Below are 27219 nucleotides of genomic sequence, written 5' to 3'. Positions count from 1 at the left end.
CAAACAAGGTCCCTGGTGGTTTGTGCTAGGAGAGAGGGTACAACACACACACACACACACACACACACACACAAAGACACACGCAGAACTCTTAGATGTCGTAGCTGCTTCATGCCAGCCACGGCCATCTGGTTTATGTAACCAAGTCTAGCGTTGTACGTTTGACCTGTCTGAATGTGTGTGTGTGTGTGTGTGTGTGCTTGTGTGTGCGTGTGCGTGTGTATGTTTTAAAATATGTGTGTATGAGTGTGTGTGTGTGTGCGTGTGTGTGTGTGTGTGTGTGTGTGTGTGCATGTCTGTAATATAAGTGTGTGTGTGTGTGTTTGTTTGTGTGTGTGCATGTTTTAATATGTGTGTGTGTGTGTGTGCATGTTTTAATATGTGTGTATGTGTGTGTGCATGTCTTTAATATAAGTGTGCGTGTGCGTGTGTATGTGTGTGTGCATGTTATAATGTGTGTGTGTGTGTGTGTGCATGTTTGAATATGTGTGTGTGTGTTATGTGTATGTGTGAATTTCTGATTTATGTGTGTCTGTAATGCGTGTGTGTGTGTGCGCGCGTGTGTGCGCGTGTGTGCGTGTGTGTGCGTGTGTGTGTGTGTGTGTGTGTGTGTGTGCAGTGCTGAGGAGAGAGGTGAAGGATATCTGTGTACATTTGACCTGCACATTCTTTATCACGCTGCCACAAACACACTGCTGCTCCCTCCAGGGAGTGTCCTCGTATGTCTTCATCTCAGACAGACAGACAGAGGAGGGAGAACGAGGAGAAAGAGGAGAACGAGGAGAAAGAGGAGAAAAGAGCACAAGAAAAACCAAAATGGCCGAGGAGGGAAGTCGACAAGAAGTCACGCACACACATTCCAAGAGAGAGAGAATTAATAAGCAGAGAGGATGAGGCTCCTAAGTGACCGGGCTGAGCTCAGGGTGAACCATAAACCATCCCGGTGGTTTATTGAAATGCCAGCGTCCTCCCATTAAATCTCCCAAACACCAGGCAAACTTCCCACCAGTCACAACTGTATGTGTGTGTGTGTGTGTGTGTGTTCTAGTACTTCCTACATAGTGAGGACCAGGACATGTTTCTTAACCAGCAGAGTGAGGACATTTTGCAAAGTGAGGACATTTCGGCCGGTCCTCACTACTTTAAAGGCTTTTTTTTTTTGTTGAGATTTCAGACTTTGTTTTAAGGGTTAAAGATTACATGATGATGATAATTAACTGAAACTGTATTTTTTTGGTTACAAAACTAACTAAAATTATAGTGAAAATGTCCTTCGTTTTCATCTTTGTCAACTGTTTTCATACATAATGAAGATGGATAAGACAAAGGAAATAAAGGCAAAATTTACTGTGACCTCTTTTAATCTCCCATCCAACAAATACCCCATTACAAAAAACTAAAACTAATAAAAACTAAACAAAAACTAGCAAACTCACTCTTAAAACTAATTAAAACTAACTGAATTTGAAAACAAAAAATCACAACAAAATTAAAACTAAAACTAATGAAAAATCAAAAACTATTATAACCTTGCAAGGAAATTCACTGTTACAACGAGGGTCCTCACAAAGATAGAAGTACAAGAATGCGTGTGTGTGTGTGTGTGTGTGCACTTGTAAATATTACTTTGTGAGGCCATACCACCTGTAGCCCACCAGCGGTATGGGGCCACAAATCCATATGGGGCCATTTTGCTGGGCCCCACAACGTTTAGTGCTTTAGCGTACATCAGGAGCCTACCCTGATGCTCCTCATGCTTTTTTCTCACTTTGTCCAGGAAGTGACCAAGAGTGGAAATGTGTGTGTGAAGTGTGTGTGCTCTCTGCCCCCCTGGAGGTGGGAGGATGCCATTGCAGCCACACACACACTTCCGGAAGTGTGTGTGATATTAGCCAATAATGTTCAAGACTATTAAGCGTCATAGTCTCGCGGGATTTTACGGGATTTGTTTGAGAGCTACTGTAAACACGGCTAATACTGACAACACAGACCGATGCTGTAACAACTGAACCTCAAATGATTAAGGTAAGTTTATTTTCTGTTTTAATTTATTTTTTGACTCCAAAACGTTTGTGGGACTACAAGAAACAAACTTACAACATTAGTATTAATACAAACTGTGCCATTTGATGCTTAGCTGCTAAAATTAACTAATTAATTAATTTAAAAAAATTAGCAACCTGTTGCTAATTTTTTAAAATTAGTTAATTAAAAAAAAAATTATTAATTAATTTTATTTTTTTTTAAATTAGCAACAGGTTGCTTATTTTAGATGCTAAAACAGCTATAGGTAGAAAGCGTTGTTCCCCAGATAACAATATAAAAGACCGTTTCTGTTATCTTAGGCTAATTAGCTGCTAACCCATGTGCTAACCATTAGCTTTGGAGACGCTAGCGCTTTTAGCGGAAGTATCGTCCGTCCGATGACGGAATCCGGTGGAACACATGGCTAATTAACCTGGCGAATATTCATGAGGCGGCGGAGCTCGAGACGCTGGGTGGAAGACAGAGTTGGAATACAAGCGAGGAGTTTCAATGTGCTGTGGTGAACAGATGTCTGGTAAGGTACGTCATAAATGTGTTGTTGCCAATGGGAATGCTCGTCTCGTAGCTACTTATTTTATGGAAGGTAGATACGGAGTACGGTAGCAACTGTTGCTAAGGGCGATCATCCGGTGACTCACAGCTAAGTGCTAACAGCGTTCAGCGCAGGCTTTAAGGGGGACATGAGCACACGGAACGTCATGTTGTTGTCGTCAAAAACGTCACATAATCATTGTAAAAACAAACTTAATTGTTCGGTTACGTTATATGCCTCGCGGTAGGCACGGGCCCGGTCAGTGAAGCTACCTGTCACCCGAGGCTTGGGCCCAGGGTCGCTACCTGTGGTTCGCGGCCCAGGCCCAGGGGCGCTACCTGTGGTTCGAGGCCCAGGCCCAGGGTCGCTACCTGTGGTTCGAGGCCCAGGCCTTGTCAGAGAAAGAGCTGCGATAGGCACGGCTAGATCAGTCACAGTGACATTCCGGTGTAACTTTAACCCATGGTCCGATGCACCGCAACACCGAGTTAGACCCCCCTCTAGGGATGAAGTCTGCTAACCGCGAGCTTCTCTAGTTGTAGTAACTTTAGCCCTCTATGGTACGCATTATGATCCCAGTTGGTAAAAATGTTTTGTGTGTTTTTGTCGTCTTAAAATAGTAAAAATAAACATAATCAAGAGAAATTTTTAAAAAATATTATTTTTTAAAAATCTTTTATTGTGAAAAGTAATGAAAACAAGAGAGTTTTGTTTAAAATTGTAATAACATCTATTTAAAAATTCATTTTGTACTCTGAACAATCCCCAGTAGCTTGAACAGTTAAGAATGCATCTCATTTGAAAGTAAAAACTATTTAAAAATAAATTTTTTCATCATTTAATCCGAATTTTTGTGCCGTATGAGTAATTGTTTTGATTGTTGATGGCTGTCTTTGCCTTACTGTTTGTTCATCTTCACTACCATCTACTGGGAGGGCTAGATTTACTTTTCTTCTGTGAGGAACCATAAAATATTGTTGCATTCATTCTGTAAATCTAAGAAAGATGTGTCAAATATCATCATATGCAATGCGGAAATGACTCACAAAGTGCATTATTATAGTAGACTATAGAAAATCATCGTACACTAATGCAATTGCTATTACTACAACTAACAGTCAAATGTGTATCTGTCAAATTGATGGACCTGAAAAAATACCTAAATGATTCTACATGGTTGTGGAGCCTGAGTCCATAAAGTTTACATCATGCTTTTGAACAACGGGCCTATAACTAAATACGAAATGTTATCAACATACCAGGCTAGCAATTCATAATGGTACGGTGTTGCCATATGGCAACGTACACATTTTTAACATTTTATATTATTTAATAATCAAGTACAATGCAATAAACTACAGAATAATGAACTTAACTAACTTATCACGGAGTATATATTTTTTTCCCTGTTGAAAAATGTCATTAAAACACTTTTTTTGATGTTTTTTGAGGAGTCAAATGGCGAGGTTCCTCCCTGTGAAAACATCTACAGAAAAGGGGTTCAAAACGGCCTCCAGAAATTCAAGTGACAAATTTAAACAATGCTATTAGTTTAATTTGAATCCCACCCCTCTTTTAATGCATTGCATCATAACTGGGGATGCATCGTCTTTATGTAGAAGGCTTAAAATGGGTTTGTTGCCATATGCCAATGTGGTACCATCTAGGGTTAGCAATGGCCGCACCATAACAAACAGCGCAGTATACGGATCCACTAGCCACCAATCAAAAAGCCACTTATAGCTTTAAATAATGCTCAGAACAGCACCAAGCGTCATCAACAGTACAAACAGGGTCCCAGCACATAATACGAGGCATCAAACATCTGTTAGCTTAGCCTGATTTCTATTGAAATGAGACGAAAACAACTCACCCACTTTGCTCCAGTTATACGCTATGCAGCAACTTTGTGTCATCATGGAGTCCAGGCACTGACAACACACACTGAGGCCGACTGGCAGTACACACATCTGGTTTCAGAGGCCACCGACAGGCACTGACCAACACACTGCCCACTTGATTCCCCCAGCTCCAGCATTTAGACTCAACCGGCTCTCTTCCTCTGTCACTTTTAGCCTCCATTTCCTTCAGCTTGTCTTCAGTAAAGTGGGTCTCAAACTGATAGTGGTGCCCATGGATTTGAAACCCTGAACCCTGTTTGTACTGTTGATGACGTTTGGTGCTGTTCTGGGCATTATTTATGGCTATAAGTGGCTGTTTGATTGGTGGCTAGTGGATCCGTATACTGCGCTGTTTGTTATGGTGCGGTCATTGCTAAAGTAGCAACTAGAGAAGCTAGCGGTTAGCAGACTTCATCTCTTGGGGAGTGAATGAGCAATCTGTTTTCTCATGCTGCACAGCTGTTTAATGTGATAAAAATATTTTCACAGAGCAATGACATCCAAAAGGAAGGCCCGGATAAAGCCTGTTGAAGATGCAATCTCATATATTCTGTCAGCTGGAGACAAGCCATGGTTTGCAGTGAGATTTATCAATAATATCAAAGGTATGACCTCTAGTGCTTTCAGTAGCTGCAAATTACAGCCACACATTTTTAGATACTATTCATTATTAACATTCTTCATTCAGAAGATATCTTATAGAAATAAGTGGCTTCAATCGTCTGTCTTGTTTAAATCCAATGTGTTTAGGTATACAGTAGGTGTGTATAAATGAGCCTGATTTCCATAAGAGAAGTTTCAGGTACACACTGGTATAATCAAATATACAAATGTAAAGTTATTTATTTTATTTCTGCTGTATGTAAAGTGTCCAGCACATTCAAGTATTATTAAAGTAAGTGCTGGACCAATAGAAGACTGTAATGAAAATGTCAAACTGTTTTGCATATTCAATAGTAACATTTAAGTTAATGCATAGAAGTAGTTACACAAACGGAGAACCAGAGTACAGGCTTGTAGCTCATGTAGTTGTCACATGATGGTCCCTCTTAAACAGAAAACCTTCATATTTAAAAAGTCATGTCACATTTTAGACAATTTTAGAATGACAATTATACAGAGAACAAAAGTACACAATGATATTCATGCATTCAATCTGGCCTATAACTAGATAAAGTCATCTCTTTATTTGAGATAGTATGTTCCAGAGCATTTAGAGAATTAAATCAAGCTCACAGGTCTTCCCAAAGGAGGGAGATGACATATTGATCTGGGGTCAGCTCATGGGAGCTAAAGAGTACAGACTTTTTTTAATGCTGTATGAGAAAAGTTAAGGCAACTATGTGTGACTTTTATGTAAGTTTATTTCATTCTGTGTCATTATAGGAAGAGGAGTGTTTGCTACCGAACCAATCGAGCAAGGTTCTTTTGTGTTGGAGTACAGGGGTGAATTCATATCAGCAGAAGAATGCAGATCAAGGAACTACTCAGAGACACAGAGTACATTTCTGTATGACTTTGATTGGCAGAAACGCCAGTGGTGGTAAGAAGGCCTTTATGAGATGTATTTTTAGTAGCAATTAGGGGATTCTTGACTGCCCTGAAACAGACCTGAAACGTGCTTAAATATTTGATGAACAAATGAGTGAAATATCACACCTAATGTACTTTAAATCTCAAGTGGCTCTTCTAACAAAACTATGAAGATATATTTTAGAAAGTTTATATGTATTTGATGTATTGTTTTTGTTTATTTTTAGTATTGATGCATCAAAGGAAGACGGCTCCCTTGGAAGATTAGTGAACGACGACCACAAATCTCCGAACTGCGTCATGAAAAAGGTTATAGTGAACAACAGGCCCCATTTGTGTCTGTTTGCTGTGAGGAACATCGAAGTAGGGACTGAACTTGATTACAACTATGGTGATTCAAAATGGCCATGGCGTCAAAAGGTGATGATGATCATGCATTGGTTACACTACATGATTGTTAAAGATGTTAGTTTAATTTCCCACAACTTGAAATGAAATGTCATTATTATTATTAGTATTATTATTATTGTTATTATTATTATTATATAAAAGGCATCATTAGGTCAGGTGTTTTGAGGACATGAAGAGTAATTAAACATAGTAGTAGAGTGAGCAAACTTATGTGATCTGTAAGTATTTCCCAACTCATGCTTCCTGTCAGAGCTGACTGTCTTCTTCTTTTATGTCTAAACACTGGATGACAAGCAGGCTCCAGCAGCAGAAGAAGAGATGGCTGTTGATCTGTCCTCCAAGGTTTATGGTGAAGATGATGATGATGATGCTGGTGAAGATGATGCCCCAAAGGTAATGGAAAAAATGAATGTGATTGAGTTCTTCATAAAGTGCACTGATAACTTGACACATTAGATTCTATTTGATCTCCATTTAGCTAACTGGTTTCACACACACGATGTTCAGGTCATGTCTTAATGGGGCCCTGTTAGATACTCTTCCTTCAAAAGGGTTTTCTAACTTTTCTCTTCCACACACACACACCAAGTTTCAGTTCATGTCCTTACTGGGGCCCTCCGTATGGACCCTTCTATAAGTGATTGTTAACCTACAGGACAACACTTCTCTGCATCCAAACTTAAGTATTTACAATAACAATAATGCACTTTCTGAGCTGCTGCATGATGAAGAAAATATTTTGAAGTGAGATCCCTTTTTAGGCCTCTGTTGGGATGTTAAGATAGGGAGACTTCTAAGAGTGACCCTCGTGGGGCCCTGGATTATAATACCTTTATGATCTATAAGTATTTCCCAACTCATGCTTCCTGTCAGAGCTGACTGTCTTCTTCTTTTATGTCTAAACACTACGTGACATCCAAGCAGGCTCCAGCAGCAGAAGAAGAGATGGCTGTTGATCTGTCCTCCAAGGTTTATGGTGAAGATGATGATGATGCTGGTGAAGATGATGCCCCAAAGGTAATGGAAAGAATGAATGTGATTGAGTTCTTCATAAAGTGCACTGATAACTTGACACATTAGTTTCTATTTGATCTCCATTTAGCTAACTGGTTTCACACACACGAGGTGCAGGTCATGTCTTAATGGGGCCCTGTTAGATACTCTTCCTTCAAAAGGGTTTTCCAACTTTTCTCTTCCACACACACACACCAAGTTTCAGTTCATGTCCTTACTGGGGCCCTCCGTATGGACCCTTCTATAAGTGATTGTTAACCTACAGGACAACACTTCTCTGCATCCAAACTTAAGTATTTACAATAACAATAATGCACTTTCTGAGCTGCTGCATGATGAAGAAAATATTTTGAAGTGAGATCCCTTTTTAGGCCTCTGTTGGGATGTTAAGATAGGGAGACTTCTAAGAGTGACCCTCGTGGGGCCCTGGATTATAATACCTTTATGATCTATAAGTATTTCCCCAACTCATGCTTCCTGTCAGAGCTGACTGTCTTCTTCTTTTATGTCTAAACACTACGTGACATCCAAGCAGGCTCCAGCAGCAGAAGAAGAGATGGCTGTTGATCTGTCCTCCAAGGTTTATGGTGAAGATGATGATGATGATGATGCTGGTGAAGATGATGCCCCAAAGGTAATGGAAAAAATGAATGTGATTGAGTTCTTCATAAAGTGCACTGATAACTTGACACATTAGATTCTATTTGATCTCCATTTAGCTAACTGGTTTCACACACACGATGTTCAGGTCATGTCTTAATGGGGCCCTGTTAGATACTCTTCCTTCAAAAGGGTTTTCTAACTTTTCTCTTCCACACACACACACCAAGTTTCAGTTCATGTCCTTACTGGGGCCCTCCGTATGGACCCTTCTATAAGTGATTGTTAACCTACAGGACAACACTTCTCTGCATCCAAACTTAAGTATTTACAATAACAATAATGCACTTTCTGAGCTGCTGCATGATGAAGAAAATATTTTGAAGTGAGATCCCTTTTTAGGCCTCTGTTGGGATGTTAAGATAGGGAGACTTCTAAGAGTGACCCTCGTGGGGCCCTGGATTATAATACCTTTATGATCTATAAGTATTTCCCAACTCATGCTTCCTGTCAGAGCTGACTGTCTTCTTCTTTTATGTCTAAACACTACGTGACATCCAAGCAGGCTCCAGCAGCAGAAGAAGAGATGGCTGTTGATCTGTCCTCCAAGGTTTATGGTGAAGATGATGATGATGATGATGCTGGTGAAGATGATGCCCCAAAGGTAATGGAAAAAATGAATGTGATTGAGTTCTTCATAAAGTGCACTGATAACTTGACACATTAGATTCTATTTGATCTCCATTTAGCTAACTGGTTTCACACACACGATGTTCAGGTCATGTCTTAATGGGGCCCTGTTAGATACTCTTCCTTCAAAAGGGTTTTCTAACTTTTCTCTTCCACACACACACACCAAGTTTCAGTTCATGTCCTTACTGGGGCCCTCCGTATGGACCCTTCTATAAGTGATTGTTAACCTACAGGACAACACTTCTCTGCATCCAAACTTAAGTATTTACAATAACAATAATGCACTTTCTGAGCTGCTGCATGATGAAGAAAATATTTTGAAGTGAGATCCCTTTTTAGGCCTCTGTTGGGATGTTAAGATAGGGAGACTTCTAAGAGTGACCCTCGTGGGGCCCTGGATTATAATACCTTTATGATCTATAAGTATTTCCCAACTCATGCTTCCTGTCAGAGCTGACTGTCTTCTTCTTTTATGTCTAAACACTACGTGACATCCAAGCAGGCTCCAGCAGCAGAAGAAGAGATGGCTGTTGATCTGTCCTCCAAGGTTTATGGTGAAGATGATGATGATGCTGGTGAAGATGATGCCCCAAAGGTAATGGAAAGAATGAATGTGATTGAGTTCTTCATAAAGTGCACTGATAACTTGACACATTAGTTATTATTTGATCTCCATTTAGCTTACTGGTTTCACACACACGAGGTGCAGGTCATGTCTTAATGGGGCCCTGTTAGATACCCTTCCTTCAAAAGGGTTTTCCAACTTTTCTCTTCCACACACACACACACACCAAGTTTCAGTTCATGTCCTTACTGGGGCCCTCCGTATGGACCCTTCTTTAAGTGATTGTTAACCTACAGGACAACACTTCTCTGCATCCAAACTTAAGTATTTACAATAACAATAATGCACTTTCTGAGCTGCTGCATGATGAAGAAAATATTTTGAAGTGAGATCCCTTTTTAGGCCTCTGTTGGGATGTTAAGATAGGGAGACTTCTAAGAGTGACCCTCGTGGGGCCCGTTGTGTGGATCCCCCTTTCTGTTTTTTTTTTCTCCTCAATGGATGACACCTTTCACTTCCAAAGTATCAAGTATCCTTTGGGTTTTCCTGTACTTATTTTACACACAAGAAAACTTTTTAGAAAAAGAACTGTTCAGCCTCTTTTCTGATGTTGGAAGTTTATGAGACTCCTCATAAAAATAGTTGTACTTGCCCAAAAGTTTTAATCTTATCAGTAGTGCTGCACAATATATTGCAAATTTATCGTCATTGCAATATCAACATATGCAATATCCATATCGCAAACAACTGCTTAAACCGTAATATTTTTGTAATATCTGTGTGATGAATTCACCCTCTGCATGACATTGTATTTGGCCAATCAGATGGGGCCATACTGCCCCATAGTCCTGCCCCCAATGTTCATATGTACAGTTGTGCTCATAAGTTTACATACCCTGGCATTTTCCACTTCTTAATTAGAATTTGAACACTGCTGATTGGCATTCTCAACTCCTTGGATATCTTTTTTATATCCCTTTCCTTTTTTATACAGTTCATTTAACTTTTCCCACAGATCCTTTGACAGTTATTTTGCTTTCCCCATGACTCAGAATCCAGAAACATCAGTGCAGCACTGGATGAAAAATGCAAGGGTCTGTAAGGAGTAGGCCTGGGCCGATAATCAATAAATCAATTAATCGCACGATAAATTAAATGAACTCAATAATTTTGCCGCCCTCGATATATCGCCATGCGCATGCGTGTTTGTTTTCCTCGTCTGTTGCCTCCAAGCAGGCTGGATGACAAGAGGGTTCACTCTGTGCTGGATCTCAGCACCTGGGCGCTTTTGTTCCATAGCAGAATGAGCGGAGTGAACCCTCCTGTCAGTCATCCAGTCTCTTTGTCTCTGTGGGGAAGGCTGGGCCGCTAGCATTGGCTACACACAGAGTGCAGCAGGTGAGCCTCGTGCGGAGCAACGCGAGGAAAAAAGATGATTGCAAAGCCCAATGCCACAGCCCCGGTGTGGGAATATGTCGGTTTCAAACCGAATGAAAAAGGTGAGCCCATCAACACACGGACGAGCCTGTATAAATCCAATCCCCTTTATTTGTAGAGCACATTTAAACAACACAAACGTCTCCAAAGTGCTGTACATAAAATCAACAATAAAACAAACAATTCCATATACCAATCAGCAATAAATAATAAGTGTATAAATCTAAAATGATGCCATAAATAAAACAATACAATCAAACAGATAAACATAGTAAAATAAAATAAAAGACGCAGTTAAAAGTAGTAAAATAAATAAAAGCAGAATGCCGAATTTGTTCAAAAGTGGTGGCAACAAAAAAAGCCACCACAACAAACTTGCATGCCCATCTAAAGCAGAACCACCCGACCCAGTTTTCCCAGCTGGGGAAAAAAACTGCACCTGGAGATGCAGAGCCTTCGTCCCGACAGTCAACACTGGTCGACAAAGTAAATATAAACGCTGTGCGCTCACAGAAAGTGGAGTTTGCTACATCGCAAAATAAATGCTGCCCTTTAAAAAAAAAAAAAAATGTTTGTTTTATTTATTTAGGATATTTAAACGTTCTTAAAATTACAATTACAATGGTGAAAAACACTGAGAAATAAAAGTGTATTGTATTTGAAAGGGTGTGCATTATTATGATATATTATCATGTTGACAATAATATCGTTTATCGGCAATAATTTGTGGGACAATATATCGTCCAGCAAAATTTGTTATCGTCCCAGGCCTAGTAAGGAGTCCAGAAACTCACTGACTTTTTGTACACACACACTGATTACAAGCAAACAGATCACAGGTGAGGATGGTTACCTTTAGTAGCCATTCAAACCCGTTTGTGTCAACTTATGTGCTCATTATCAGGCCAAAATCTCCATAGTATGTAAATATTTGATCAGGGTCATTTGGGTAGTTTCTGTTGTCATTATGATTTAAAACAATTTAAAACACAGTTGTTTGACAATAAATAGCTTCACCCAACAACTAAACATGAGTGAAAAAAAAGTTTTTCTCTTTTCTAATTACCTAGGCCTCATAACAAATAACTGCTTATCACAAACACTGATGCTAACAGCCTAGCACTGATAGTGAAAAATGTACAGTCTGCTTGTGGTAACTGCACCACAGTGTCTATATGAGATGGTATGCTCAACCTCTCTGATTATTTTGTCTTTAATGATGTTTAGGAATTTGCTATCAGAGGATCATGCCTGGTGGATTATTCTGACACTGATGGAACCGATGAGGATTGTTTAAATGATCAGCCATTGGCTCCACGCTGTGATGAAGGTGTTCCAAAGTTGAGAAGGACGAAAAGCATTTGGGTATGCCCCTGACACTTTAAATATCAATAATTTATTGATCAGTCATTTACCCCTGTAATCTGTTCTCTGTAATTGATTTTGATAAATGTAAACTAAAATGTATAACCACGCCATAACATAACACTCTGCAGATGAAAAAAGTTCCAGATTTTTCTGATGCCCTCTACGACAGTGATGACAGTACAGAGGGCCCTTCAGCTCAGTCCAAGTCTGAGATGGCTTTACAAAGAGTGAGTGGAGACTGTTAGCATCCTGAAAGCCTGTCAGTAAAAGAGGTATTCAGTTTAGAAGATGTTAACCTTTAAGAGATGATACAGAGCAATAACAAACTACTCTGTCAGACATACATATAACTTGTCAGATAGTCATGATTGCATGTCTTTTGCTCTTGTTGGTGAGTTTGGTGTTGTTGTTTTTTTGTTGGTGCTGCCATTTTAGTTGTAAATATCTTTCTTGCTTTCATTCATATTTTCTAAAACATTTCTGTATATTTCTGCAAAACCTCAACATTTGACAAACAAATTGGGATATATTTAGTCCATTTTTGTGACATAACTAGAGTATAAACAAAACGAGATAACCTTCACCTGACACAACTCTCTTTGTAGATGCATACATTAGAAGATTTCTGTCAACCTGTCAGTGATTCAGATGAGAGTATTGTGGAAGAAACCGATTTTGAGGATTCCACAAAGGATGATTCCACTGAGCAATCAGACATTGAAGTTCTTCCAAAGCTGTGGACAAAAATCATTCAGGTATGACTCTGGCACTTTAAATGCCACTAACTAAGTGACAGACCTTTCCCCTCTAAATCTGTCAACTGTTATTCATTTTGATGGTTTCTGAAAAAGGATGACCACACACTCTTTTTACAGATGAAAAACGTACCAGATTATTCTGATGCCCTCTATCATTCAAGTGATGACAGTGCAGAGGATCCATCTACTTGGTCTAAGTCTGAGATGTCTTCACAAAGGCGAAGGAGAAGCTGCTTCCGTCCTGTAAGTCTTGTAACTACTTTTTCTGAGTAATCACTTTGAGGGTTGTCCCCCCCCACTTAAATTCTAGACATGCATATAGATGATTCAGTCATCACTATCATCAATGAGCCTGTCTGTTGATCTTGTAAATTTGGCTTCCTTAGTCTGATGTAACTTAACAGTATTTCTCTTAACATGTGATTTTACTAGACTGAAAGCACCCCAAATTTTTCTCATACCACTCTAAATGCACGTAATTTTAACATGTATTAAACTGCCTAGACTGCTATGCATTTTAATCATATTTAGTATAAGGGAAGAGGAACTTGAGTTATTAATTTAGGTTTTCTTTATCTTCTCAAGATGCAAGGAATTATTGCAGGATCAGATGCCTCAAGTGTAGATCAAGATAGTGGAGAGGAGTATAATCCAGGTCTCATGGAAGAGAGCACAGACAGTGAGTGCAGCTTGGAAATACCCATGGTAAATACTAAGGATAGGCCCAAGTCCTCCAGTCTGAGTCAGTCCAAGTCCTCCAAGTCCTCCTGTCTGAGTCAGTCCAAGTCCTCCTGTCTGAGTCAGTCCAAGTCCTCCAGTCTGAGTCAGTCCAAGTCCTCCAAGTCCTCCAGTCTGAGTCGGTCCAAGTCCTCCTGTCTGAGTCAGTCCAAGTCCTCCAAGTCCTCCTGTCGGAGTCAGTCCAAGTCCTCCTGTCTAAGTCAGTCCAAGTCCTCCAGTCTGAGTCAGTCCAAGTCCTCCAAGTCCTCCAGTCTGAGTCAGTCCAAGTCCTCCAGTCTGAGTCAGTCCAAGTCCTCCAGTCTGAGTCAGTCCAAGTCCTCCAAGTCCTCCAGTCAGTCCAAGTCCTTCAAGTCCTCCAGTCTGAGTCAGTCCAAGTCCTCCAGTCTGAGTCAGTCCAAGTCCTCCAGTCAGTCTAAGTCCTCCAGTCTGAGTCAGTCCAAGTCCTCCAAGTCCTCCAGTCTGAGTCAGTCCAAGTCCTCCAAGTCCTCCAGTCTGAGTCAGTCCAAGTCCTCCAGTCAGTCTAAGTCCTCCAGTCTGAGTCAGTCCAAGTCCTCCAAGTCCTCCAGTCTGAGTCAGTCCAAGTCCTCCAGTCTGAGTCAATTTGAGTCTTCCAGTCAAAGTAGCTTTGAAATAAACGATGGTTCTGCTGAAAGCACTTGTATGAATGAAGAGACGTTGGGGCAAACTTGTATTGATGAGCATGATGTCTTTGTCAATCCAGCTATGAAGAAGGAGGATGGTTCAAGACTGTATAACAAGAAGCATCACTGCTTTTATTGTAAAAAGATAGTTCAAAAAATGTCAAAACATTTGTTACGTATGCACAGTGATGAAATAGATGTTTCAAAAGCATTCAGTTTTCAAAAAAACTCAAAAGAAAGACGACTGCACTTAGATTTAATCAGAAACAAAGGAAATTTTGAACATAACAGAGACGTTTTGGAGAGCCAGAAAGGAAAGCTGATCCCATTCAGGCAGCCAAAGGAAAAGACTGAGGGACAAAAATTTCTACATTGTGTGTACTGCTACGGACTGTTTAAAAAAAGAGTCATGTGGCGCCATTTTCAGTTTTGCAAGCTCAACCCTCAGGACAAGACAATGGACAAGGGACAAGGTAAAACAAGGGCACAGACATTGTGTGCCTTTGCCGAACCAGCTCCTCCTGGATTTAGTGATGCATACTGGAAGTTCTTGAATAATATGAATCAAGACAAGATTGCCATAGCTGTAAAGAAAGACCGCTACCTTCTGGAGTACGGCTACAGACTGTTTAAGAAGAACGAAAGGGTAATCAGCCAACACCAGTACATTCGACAAAAGCTGAGGGAACTTGGCAGGCTGATGCTGGCAGCAAAAAAAGTTGCACCAGTGAACACTATAGAAGAACTTATAAAACCTGAAAAGTATTCTCATGTTGTCACTGCTGCAAGATGCTTAGCTGGATTCAGTGATGAAACGGGCAAATATAAATGTCCATCACTGGCTCGCAAAGTTGGACACAGCTTGCATGCTTTGGCTATGTTTAAGAAATCTGAAGGATTGAAGGCAAGAGATAAAGGAACAGTCCAAGATGCTGAGGAATTTGCACAGCTATACCAAGAAAGCTGGAAATTTGACATTGCAAGCCAAGCACTGATTCAGCTCAACCAGTCCAAGTGGAATTCCCCACAACTCCTACCATTCACGCAGGATGTCCAAAGTCTTAATTCCCAGATGTCTGAAAAACAACAGCAACACTTAGATGCCCTGAAAGAAGATGCTTCCCCCTCAAACTGGAAAGACCTGGCTAAAGTGACCCTGGCACAAGTTATCCTCTTCAACCGCCGTAGAGAAGGAGAGGTATCCAAAATGTCTTTGTCTGTGTACTTGTCAAGAGACCTATCAGAAACGCATGAAGACGTTAACTTGGCCCTGACAGAACTTGAGCAGAAGCTTTGCAAACATTTTGTCCGGATAACCGTCGTTGGAAAGAGAGGAAGGAAAGTTCCTGTTCTCCTCACTCCACTCATGAAGGAATGTCTTGATACTCTGGTCGAGAGGCGAGAAGAATGTGGGGTACTGACTGAAAATGGTTTCTTGTTTGCATTGCCTCATTCTGTCCATCACCTCAGGGGTTCTGACTGCATAAGACAGTTAGTGCATGAATGCAGTGGCATCAAAAATCCCAGAGCTCTGACCTCAACAAAACTCAGGAAACACATTGCAACGCTCTCCACTGTTCTAAATCTGAAGAACACAGAACTTGACCAGTTGGCAGACTTCCTTGGCCATAACATAGATGTACACAGAAAACACTACCGCCTTCCAGAGGGGACCCTCCAGCTTGCCAAAATAAGCAAAGTCCTCCTGGCATTGGAGCAGGGAAAGCTAGGAAAGTACAAAGGAAAGAGCCTGGATGAAATTCACATTGATCCAAATGGTACTTAGTCATATATATTTTTATTTATTTACATATATTTTAATGGAGTTTGACTAACAGTACAATTCAATTCAACTATTTAATCAGTCTAGCTATTTATGTTCCCCTTGTTGTACTCTTGATTGTCAGAGGTAGATCACTACACTTTCAGCTGTCCAGCTCATTCATACAGTATTTTGTCAAATCACATTTCAGAGGCTGTTGAAATTGAAGATTGTTCACAAGAGGATATCGAAGGTATGTTTGAAGCATTTTGACACTGGTTCTGAATTATCAGTCATTGGATTTGAATATTTGGGTCTAAATCTTCTTTGGCTGTACAATGACAGCAGCAAAAGGTTCCCCTACGTAAATTATTGCCATTGCATATTTGGAAATAGGGAAAAGTGACGATATCTTATCACACAACATTTAAAGCTTTCAAATATTCTGTGACTTTATAGACTCAAAAAAAAATTGTATCTGCTATGATTTAATCTGTCAAATTAGAACAGTATGCACAACTTTCTCTGTCACCTTAGATTCACATTATATACTAAATTATCAGAAAGAAAAGGATCAAATGCAGTCAGTTTCTGGAATGCTAGTACTATCTTGTTTATTTATTTAAACTATTTTCTTTTTTCAGATGCAAGTATGGCAGAAGATCAGGGTTCAGAAGATGAGACCATCACCACACCATCACAAGAAAGCCCCCTTGCCAAAAACCAGAGGAGGAAGTTTGCTAAAAAGAGAGGTCAGCCTCTTAAATGTATTCATGTGTTGTATTATCATGTGTTTCCTACTGCAATTTTTGAGGTCTTCCTGTAAGTCTCTTGTGAAGGCTGCAGAGGCTTGTCTGTCTCTGCCTTGATTATCTTGTTTATAGTCCTCACAATCTTGTTCAAGGGTTTCAGTTTAGCACTTGTTGCTCCAAATCACACTGGGTTGTTGAAGAATCAGGCAGGTTCATGGACAAATTCTGCCCATTTTTCTGTTAAAAACGCAGGCACCATGTACAAATTATATACAATCTTTATTACAATTTTATAGTTGTTGCAATGACAAAATTAGGTATGCATGACAAACAAAAATGCAGCCAGCTTACCAAGAGCTACTTCATATTCATATTTTAGTCTATAGCTGTCTCGTTTTTCTGTTTAAACTTTTTTCTCTGACCAGATGCCAGTATACCAGAAGCTCAGGAATCAGAAGACGAGGACAGCACCGCATCCCTACAAGAGAGGACGTCTACAGAAAACCAGAGGAGGTTTTCAAAAAAGAGAGGTACGTTAAGAACACGGCATGTTATTTGGCTGTGTGACATATAATATGCAAGACAAGCTTACAGCTTTGGTCTCTGCATCATGGCGTCACAGGCTTCATGGCTTTCTAATGACATGATCAAGGTTTTAGGGCTAAGGAGGGGAGATAGACCTAAATATTCATATTTAAAGCTCAGAGAATTGTGGTGGGTTGTGGGATAACTAGGCCTATGTCTGAACAACAAAAATCAAAAAACCAAAACAGAACATGGTCTGCCGCTCATGACAAAGCATGCTCTCTTTCCCTCTCTCGTCGAGCAGCTTCACCTCCCTGGCCCTGCTTGTCGATTCTTTCTGTAAATTAATACAATAGAGACAAATAGTTAGTGCTGAAAGTACTATTTACAATACACGCACAAAAAGTAAGCAAGGCTGAACCATTGTGTTCTGTCAATCTCTCCTCCACCGCTCCGCTCCATTTCAGAACCATGGGCAGTGCCACACAGTGGCGATTGATGTGTGTGACAGAATGGCGGTTTGCAAACTTTTTGGGGGGGTGTGCACGCCTTCAAATTCCTGATATAGCACTCCAAATGCCCGACACATGAAAAAAGGCGATGTGATTTTCAGCCCTTTATATTACCCTTTACATCAGAGGTGGTGGTGGTGTGTGGGGGCACATTCTAACAGCTATAGGCCTTTTTCTGTCAGATATTGTCCATCTCTCCTCTATAGACATTTCCTGTGATTTCCTTTTCCGTAAGGAAATGAAATCATAGGAAATGTCTGTGATGATACAAGACAGCGGCCCTGAAATGTGTGTTTCTCTTCTATATTACACATTCTATGTCTTGGAGGTGATGTCTTTTCCAGAGCTCATAGAACATAGAAAAATAAACCAGATAAACTGTATCTCCTACCTTTCCTCAGTACAGTTGCAGCCTCCTTGTTTTTGTACAGAACTTTCTGAGCAAGCGACCCTTCCCGTCTTCCTCCCAAAATCGTCTTGTCAGATCTCTTTCAAACACCAGCTGGATCAAGTGTGCTTTTCGCGGTTGTAGCATGCCTCTTCTGTGCTGACGAAAGACATTGATCAGCGTTGAAAACGTGTTCTCGCATGTCGCTGCGGATGCGCCGAAAGTCACTCCATGCCTCAATGCAGCAAGCACACTGGGCATGGCAGTGAGAGGCCCAGAGTAGTGCTGCAGGATGATAGCAGGGGTCCATCTAGCTTCAGTGGATTGGGTCATTTCAGTCTGCAAAAATTGTTGGGCAACAGTGAACTCTGACTCCACCAAAGTGGTGTTGGTGAGCTCCAGCAGTGGTCTCACCCCCTGTTCATCCAGAAAGTTAGGATTTCCAGGGTCAAGGGCACACATTGCCTGAACCAGCTGGCTGTTTCTTTCACCGAATCTAGCGTTCATCTCTCCGGTGACACTGTCCTTCATATTATGTATACAGTAAATAAATACAGGCCACTTACTCTTCAGATGGATCAAATCTGTCCTCCTCAAATCCTCTCTCATCTGTCTGATCGTCGCTTTCTGCCCCTCACTGCTCCTCATCTTCATCATTGTCACTTTGAAGAATAATTTCAAGTGTTTTTTTTTCCTTGTAAATTCGCCATGCGTCACCATTATTAACTGTGTGTCCTTTCCCCCGTGGCGCAGTTAACACTTGCGCTCTGTCCCTCTCAAGCATGACCGCCTGTCGTCTAACTTAAAGATCCACGAAGCAATCACGATGTGTAAAAATGTAAACCACTACATATCCGTGAAATAATCCCAACAGACTGAGAGAGCTTCGCTGTCATAAGGACTGGTACAGGAAATATTTCCTCCCCCAAGCAATAACACTATACAATACCTCACCTCTGTCTGACAGACAGCACTCCGAACTCTCCACAGTGAGTTCTTTATAGTTCTTATAGTTCTGGTTAGGGATGTTCCTGGCGACTAATTTCGCTGTCGATTAAACGCAAAATTTAATTTAGACTAGTCGACTAGTCTAACACTAAGAAAACAGTCAAAAAGCAGTTAAAATTGAGCAGAATTTATTAATTTAAAATGTTAAACACTGTCGGAAAAAAAATACTGTGCGTATTAAGAGCCATTTGAAGCCATTAATCACAGTCAACAATCGCCAAATCGGACTTTAAATGCAGCTGAAATGTGCACTATCAGTGCTAAATATGCAATACAAACCAAACACATTAATGTATAAAACATTAGAGCAGCTCACTCAATGATAGAGGCTGCGGCAGCGGCACTGTCTGACAGTGCCGCTGCCGCAGCCCCGACTAGTGGCGGGCAGCTGCATGAAATCTTAGAGGCGACCGATAACTGACATTGTGCATGAATCAAGTATTGATAAATAATTTACACGACTAGTAATTCTGGTGCCGACTAGTGAGGGAGGGGAAGTTTAATCGTATAGTCGACTAATCGTGCACATCCCTACTTCTGGTCCAACCATTTTCCCTATTGCACTGCTGGTCATGGCTAATTGCACATTTGTAAGCTATTTTGCACATCTGTCTCAATAACACTCTACCACATTTCTCACCACTCCGTATATATAATTTATGTCTACTTATATTGATATTTTGCACAGTGTTACACTACTGCGACTGGCGTAGCTTATTTCTATAATATCAGTATAGTACTTTGTTATTTTATATTTTTTTTAATTTATAATCTTTATGTATACATGGCTATTTTCTGATATATTTTGTTTTTTACTGTTGACCTGATCTATCGATCGATTGACAGGGTTTGTCCACGTAACTTCATTATTTCATTTATTGCTTTCATTTCTTCTGTCATTTTGTCATTCTATCTCATATTCACAAACACACATACAGGCACAAACTTTGAGAATAAAACTCAACAATCAAGCTTTATGCTGTGTTTTACAGAAATAAGCAAACATCTTGTAATATTCAAACTGCATAACAACAAACAGGGACTTACTGGTCTTGAAAATGATCAGCCCAGCTGTAGCTACTCCTCACTTCACCACGTTTCTGATGCTGTTTTCTGACGTGTTTTCCTCAGCCTGTCCATCAATACATTTGTAGACAGAAACTCCAAAGCTTCTTGTGTGTTGTAGCCCTGTTTTACTTTGGTTGCTAACTTTGTTTGGGTTTGTGGCATGTCTGAAACATATTGTTGATCATGTAATGCAAAGAGCTCTAACAGGCATTTGAACACATTGCGACTGTCTTCAATCACGTTCCTATTTCACCACCACATTTTTCTTTCTTTTTTTATTTCAAGTTTTGTGAGGGAAGAAAACTAATAGATTATCAACCAGGCTTTTAGATTTTGACCAATCATGACACAGAGGTGTGACAGAGACTCTAGAAACATTGCCTGTTGGAGAGAGAGAGGCAGAAACCACACAAATCTTCTTAGCCAATACGTGCAATAAATCACTTGATGTTTCAAATGAGACATTCATGTTCATTGTAGTTACAAGTTAAAGTTCTTATAACTCTGTAACTTGTCCTTTTTTTGCCCATTTAGGTAAACAAACTGTTGTTAAAAGAACCTGGACAACAGAAGAATGTGCTGCAGTAGAACGTCATTTAAAGAAATCAATTCTGATGAACCAAGTCCCAGGGAAGGAGGACTGTCAGCGCTGCATCACTGCAGAACCTGAAGCCCTGAAGAATCGAGACTGGAGGGCAGTGAAATACTTTGTTAAAAATCGAATTTCTTCTCTGCGAAGAAAATTTGAGTGAAAATGTTTCACTTTACAAGGTAATAGACAGGCTTGTAGGAGGAGGTGCTATAATATTTGAGATAGCCCTACTGGAGGCAAAACAAAACATGCAAATGATTTTATATTCACTGAAGTCTCACACATAGGAAGTAGATTCTTGCAATATAACACAGACTGAGCTCAGGTGCCTCAATTTAATTTTCCACTCAGTCTGACTGCAATGATTTCTGATATTATTTAGTGAATATGCTGCAGTATAAATAAATTCAACCACTTTACGTTAAAATGTTGATTCCAGAATCTATTTCATTCATCTGAGACAGAAGAAAATTTAAAACATGTTTGTGCTCTCTTTTACCTCCATTAAGGCCATTTACAATAGTTGACAGTGTTGTCATGTTTTTATGTTATTATGCTATTATGTTGTGTTCTTATCAACACAAGGAGCTGTTGGACTGCTTTCCTGATATCAAAGCTCACTGTAATAATCAGCAGTTGATTCATTTTAAGCAGGTGATTGTTTTTTGATTATCACTGCTCTGTCTACCTAATGTGAGGAGAGGAGATGCAGGATGTAAACCTCTGATGCAGCCTTGCAGTTTTTTTGTTAATAAAAAAACTATAGAAACAACTAATAACTCCATCTAGTTTTTGGTCCCTGCTAAGGTAGAAAGACTTGACATATCTGTGTGTGTGTGCAGGTGGATCCCACAAGTAGCAAATGCTAGAAACATGTCCCATAAGTGACCAAAAAAACTAGCGTAGAGAAAAAACTTTAGAATATGGCTAATCTAAAGTGACTGAAAATTTTTTAAATTTTTTTTAAGCTTGCCTGATTTTTTACAGAGGTCTGGGACCATTGGAAAGGGTGGGCCCCAGAATTGGGTTCAAAACACATGGCCCCAGAAAGGGACAAATACAAGTATGTGTGTGTGTGTGTGTGTGTGTGTGTGTGTGTCTGTGTGTAAATTAGCTGTGAGCATTCTGACAAAAACTTTCAATCACCACTCTGCAACCAATGTTCAAGTGTGTGTATGTGGAAAGGTACATTTTGAGAGATGAGAGGGCCCTTTAAACATTTTGATGGTATTTTAAAAGCTGGACTGTTGTTGTTGTTGTTCTTTTTTTAAATAATATGTTTACAGAATGGCAGAAAAGATAACAGCAGGCTTTAAAATGTTGCAAGCATGACTCTAATTATGGCTGTATGGAAGTAGTTGAGCCATTGGGTTCCCATACAATGCTCAAAAATAATATATTATACCTATTACTACTTAGAATGTTTTAGAAAGCTTTTCGTTCATATTAATATGGCCTGTATACAGTAAACATTTGATACAGACATTAATGTTCCTCAAACCATGATTTGTAATATATTTTACTGATCCTCCACTATTCATCTAGTGCATCAACAGGTCAAAAATGTTGTTCATTCAACACTTATAGCTGCAAAAATAATGACATTCCCATTAATTGGGATGATGCATAGGTGTTAACATGATCATACATTTTGAGCTGCATGCAGCATGGAGAGACTTTAAAGGGGAGATACTTTTACATTTTTCAGGTCCATACTTTGGTCTGTCTTTTGAGCTACTCAAACATTTACTAGTTTAATGGTAAAATATCTATATATATTTCTGAACCTGGTCTCACAGAAATCCGTGGAATAGCCACGGAATCACTCAAATTTCCGTGAAACTGACACGGATTTCACTACAATGCAAGTTAATGACAGTCATATCCCGTGGCTATTCGTGGTCCAAGTCACGTGACTTTCAAGGTCCCGGCAGTCAGAACAAAAAACATGGCGGACAGTTCTCTCATTTTTTGTGAAAAAATCAATATTATGACTTAGTTTCTGCATAAAAATGGATTTTGATCACATTTCTAGCGAGAAATATATGTTTTATTTTCTAAATATTCACTCAGTGAATGTACATAATCACTTTGTATGTTGGAATAGCCACGGGATATGACTGTCATTAACTTGTATTGTCGCGAAATCCGTGTCAGTTTCACAGAAATTTGAGTGATTCCGTGGCTATTTCACAGATTCCTGTGAGACCAGGTTGATATTGTGAAAACACACATACATATGAGTGTTTCGCGGCTCCAGGTACAGAGCTTCAAACCTTTTGTATTCCTATTTATACTGTTATACATGCATTTCAGCATGAAATATGTTAAGTTACTGCACTGTAAACATATTTAAAATTGCAGTTTCATCATATCTGGTTAAGTGTACGCTCCTATGTGGCCCTGTGGTAGTGAACATGAAAAACTGTGGCCCCTCCAGCATTTAAGTTGCCCATCCCTGCTCTATATACTAGAGTTGTGACATCACAATCTCACTTAAAGACAAAGTTTCTGATTCAGTGCATTTCAAAACAGACTTGGAAATCTTAATTTTTACAATATGGGACCTTTAAAATTCACATCACATGGACCTTTGCAGCCATACAACAGCACAAAGTATATAACTGGCTTTTAACTGTGTTTTAATGCAAAGCTGCACTTTGCCTAAATACAGTCTGCTGAGCCAATTGTGGATTTCCAGGCTTGGTACTTTGTAATTTGTTGACCACGTATAATGTAGAAATCTGGCATCCGAGGATGATATTGGAGGCATTCTTTACATCAGGCTGCTCGGCAGTGATACCAGGCTCTGAACATTAGTGGCTCTGATCCTCTGTGCATGCAAATAATGCACAAGTAACAATGGGTTTAGGATTCTTCTTCTGTGACTTTAATTCGTCAATGACACAAGTATAATATGGAAACTGCACGGCCATATCCCCTGTAGCCAAAACAGTTTTAACTTGTGAAATATTAGAAGATATGCCTCAGCAAACATCCACCACCATGTGTCCTCATGCCAATGTTCTCCATGTTTGACACAGTCCATCTCTGCTATGTTGCCCCCTTCTGATCAACCTCTAAACATTAACCCATTAAGGCCTAAAACGCCTGGAAAAAATGCCTGGAAAACCTCTGGGCGATTTTGAAAGAACCCCCTAAAACCTGAAGTTTTTCTGGAAATTCAACAGAAGATTGTTCAGCCTCTGTAGCAGATAGAAATTAAATTCAAAAAGTATTTGAGAGCTTTTACCCATGGCTTTCATGAGAAGTTTATTTGTCCAAACCTTCAATAAAGTTTTTTTAAAAATCAACAAACTCAGCAAATGCTACATTTGACTAAATAAAAATCCTATGCATAATACTAATACATGCCCATTAGCAAGATGCAAACATGATATGACAATTGGAAGAAATAGACATAGTTCTCATTACCTTATTGTAATAAAAAAAAAATAATAATTATCATAATAATAATTATACATTTTATATATTGCACTTTTCAGGGTACTCAACAACGTATAAAGTAATATAAGACATAAACAGTTATGATTTCTTATATCATCATCACAATCAATTAGTATTATTATTGTTATTATCTACAGATGGCCATCAAATCTGAAAATATGTCGTCTAAAAACATATTCCTCATCCATAAATGTTGGTCGATTGGTTCCGAGGGTTCAAAGTCCGGATCAGCAATGAAATCATCGGCGCTGTTTTCATCAAGATCTCTTCCATCACTAACTTCTGAGCTCCTCCACTATAGTCGTCTTACGACATGATTTCAAAGTTCTGGAAAAGTCCCATGTTGCATTGCGACACTCCCACATGTATTCTGATGCATTTCATTGGCCAAGAGACCAAAAATAGGTGGAAAAAACTACATATCCGCTTTCCCGGTAAATGGGGTGCACTTATATAGCGCTTTTATCCAAAGCGCTTCATACTGGTGGCCATGCTACCAGGGCACAATGGACATGGACAATGGTAGCTGCATGATCGGGGAACGAACCACCAACTTTTGGGTTACTGGACGAACACTCTACCAACTGAGCCACAGCTCGCCATTAATGGTAGAATAACACAACAGCGATCCCATTTTTAATGGTAGAAAAAATGCGGTAATGCTTTCCCGCCTTAGATGGGTTAAAGTCTTTCTTGATTCTTCATATTTCTTCCAGGAGGCCGGCCTGTCCAGCAACTCTTTTCCGCGTTATATTATCTGTCCGAAAACAAAAGCTTGGCATTCTCCTGTTCCCTCTGAAGCAGCTTTTGACCTAGATGCTATGAAACTTTGTCTCAGGAGTTAATCAGAAATTTGGCATCCTTGCATGCCAGTGGAAAAGGGGATATATCCATCCAGGCATTAGCATTAGAAAGGAAGAAACGGTGGAAATGAGAGGAGAGGAGAGATTGTTTGACTGCCATCTTAACTGAGTGTGCCTAGCCAAGCCCGGCCAGGAGAAAATATAAACCCCAGAGAATAAGGCTTATTTTGACTGGTGGCCAGTTAGGGGATAAGACGCTGCAAGGGAAGTGTTTGTGTGTGTGTGTGTGTGTGTGTGTGTGTATGTGTGAATCATTGAGCATGCATGCCATAAAAGTAGCCAGCCGGTTTACGTCTGCCCGTCTCAGGTGTATGTGTCTGTCCAAATCTCCATCTAAAGCCTTCTCCTCCTCCTCCATTTCCATAAGGATAAATGTCATTAGCCAGGCAGCTAGTGGCAAGACGCTACTTTTAGTCAGTGCGAGTGTGAGGGGTGACTTTGTCCCAGAGAGAGAGAGAGAGAGAGGTCTGATACATGGACCAGACACAAATCCTCTTAGCCAAAAGAGAAAAAAAAAACTGGCTTTTGGGTGGCGGCTTAAATCGGCCATTGTGGCTCTACTTTAAGACTTCCTCTGATGCCTTTCTGCCTGGTGCTAATGTAAATAAATGAGCCCCAGTAGGAAACTGGGGAGGAAGTGAAACCAGGAGGAAGAGGAGGTTTCTACACTCTAAGAAAAGATTCAGGAGGTTAGTTAGTATGACTTAAAAACATGAGCTTTTTCAGCATAAAAAATACAATTTGTTACATGTCCATCGTTTTATTAAGGTGATAACTTATTTCAAGAAGTTGATCAAAATTAAAAATGAAGAAAGATGTCTTAACTTAGAAATATATTGATTTTAGATAAGCATTTCTGCCTTCACAACCCTCTGGAGTCCATCTATTTATTGAAAATACACGTTTTATTTACAGTGATAACTTTATTGATATGATATGTAGACAAGCTGAGAAAGCCAGTTGAAAGTTCAATCATAGGAGCTTTCACAGTGTGACATTTATGTTCCTACACTCTAAAAAAACGACACTGGCTCAACTTAAAAACATTTTTGTAACAATTTGCATTTATCTTTTTAAGTAATTGCAACTAAGACATTATTGAGTATTTCCAATGAGACTTTTATAGCTGAACTAACTCAAATAGTCTCGTACAACCAACATGATTTGTTTTGTCCTCTACAAGTAAATAAGTGGCCAAATTACTCTATTTAAGTTACTATAACTCCTTTATTTTACTTTCTTTCTTCTCAGCAAAGTCCATGCAAATTGTTACCTCAATTTTATTGAGTATAGGTAATTATTTCAAATTATTTCACTTAAGTCAGAGGAGGTTTCCTCGTTCTGACAGTGCAACACACACACACACACACACACACAGTTGGTCTGACCGGCTATTAGCACCTTTCAGTGTCAAACTAACTTTTTAAAAACTAACTATTTTTTTTTTTTTTTGTAACTTTTTTGGTTTCACTCGAGCAGAGTTCTCAAACTCAAATTACCTAGGGGCCGCTGGAGGCAGTATCAAAATAACCAAAAAAGAAAAAAATTACTTAAAAAAGACACAAAATGACCAAAAAAAGACACAAAATTTCTTAAAAAAAGAAACAAAATGACCAAAAAAAGAAACAAAATGACCAAAAAAAGACACATAATGACCAAAAAAGACACAGAATTAGATATTAGTGGCTGGGCGTCCCTTGTGTGTTTCAGTGAGGAAAGCCAAATTAGGAAAACAATCCCCCAATGAGAAGTTTGTGATCCTCTCTTTTGGTGGTTCTGTCGATACACTTGGGATTTAAGGAAATTTTAACACTTGGGATTCAAAGACATTTTTCAACATCAATAATGTGGATATCCAAAACTGTGATGCTGGTGGTGACTTTCATTTTGAAAGCCAAATCTCAGTATTCTTCTATCCCACAGTGCCTGCATATACAGTAACAATACCCACTGCACAAATAATTATATGGTAAATGGTAAATGGACTGCACCTATAGATGGCTTTTCTAGTCTTTGGGCACTGAAAAAAAAAAGTTTTTCAGTG

At 39.6% G+C, this 27219-nt stretch overlaps 3 protein-coding genes across 3 annotated transcripts; all 3 read left to right on the top strand.

Moving 5' to 3' along the window:
• The first annotated feature begins 1759 nt into the window (after positions 1 to 1759).
• LOC131958630 (N-lysine methyltransferase KMT5A-A-like) lies at positions 1760 to 9187 on the top strand. The gene is made up of 9 exons (XM_059323766.1): positions 1760 to 2025; positions 4969 to 5084; positions 5866 to 6022; positions 6240 to 6432; positions 6721 to 6816; positions 7348 to 7440; positions 7973 to 8071; positions 8603 to 8701; positions 9182 to 9187. Exons 2-9 carry the CDS (start codon positions 4973 to 4975, stop codon positions 9185 to 9187), a joined length of 855 nt encoding a protein of 284 aa, XP_059179749.1. The 5' UTR covers positions 1760 to 2025; positions 4969 to 4972.
• Positions 8876 to 14230, top strand: LOC131958629 (serine-rich adhesin for platelets-like). The gene is made up of 7 exons (XM_059323765.1): positions 8876 to 9325; positions 11960 to 12097; positions 12229 to 12327; positions 12706 to 12855; positions 12976 to 13101; positions 13444 to 14185; positions 14220 to 14230. Exons 1-7 carry the CDS (start codon positions 9203 to 9205, stop codon positions 14228 to 14230), a joined length of 1389 nt encoding a protein of 462 aa, XP_059179748.1. The 5' UTR covers positions 8876 to 9202.
• On the top strand, positions 14228 to 21918 carry LOC131993639 (uncharacterized). Its single transcript, XM_059359633.1, has 5 exons — positions 14228 to 16015; positions 16211 to 16252; positions 16644 to 16751; positions 17177 to 17281; positions 20787 to 21918. Exons 1-5 carry the CDS (start codon positions 14257 to 14259, stop codon positions 21002 to 21004), a joined length of 2232 nt encoding a protein of 743 aa, XP_059215616.1. The 5' UTR covers positions 14228 to 14256; the 3' UTR covers positions 21005 to 21918.
• Positions 21919 to 27219: the final 5301 nt, after the last annotated feature.

The sequence above is a fragment of the Centropristis striata genome, chromosome 20 (assembly GCF_030273125.1).
Source record: "Centropristis striata isolate RG_2023a ecotype Rhode Island chromosome 20, C.striata_1.0, whole genome shotgun sequence".
Taxonomy (NCBI): domain Eukaryota; kingdom Metazoa; phylum Chordata; class Actinopteri; order Perciformes; family Serranidae; genus Centropristis; species Centropristis striata.
This window is presented reverse-complemented; position numbering and strand designations above follow the sequence as displayed.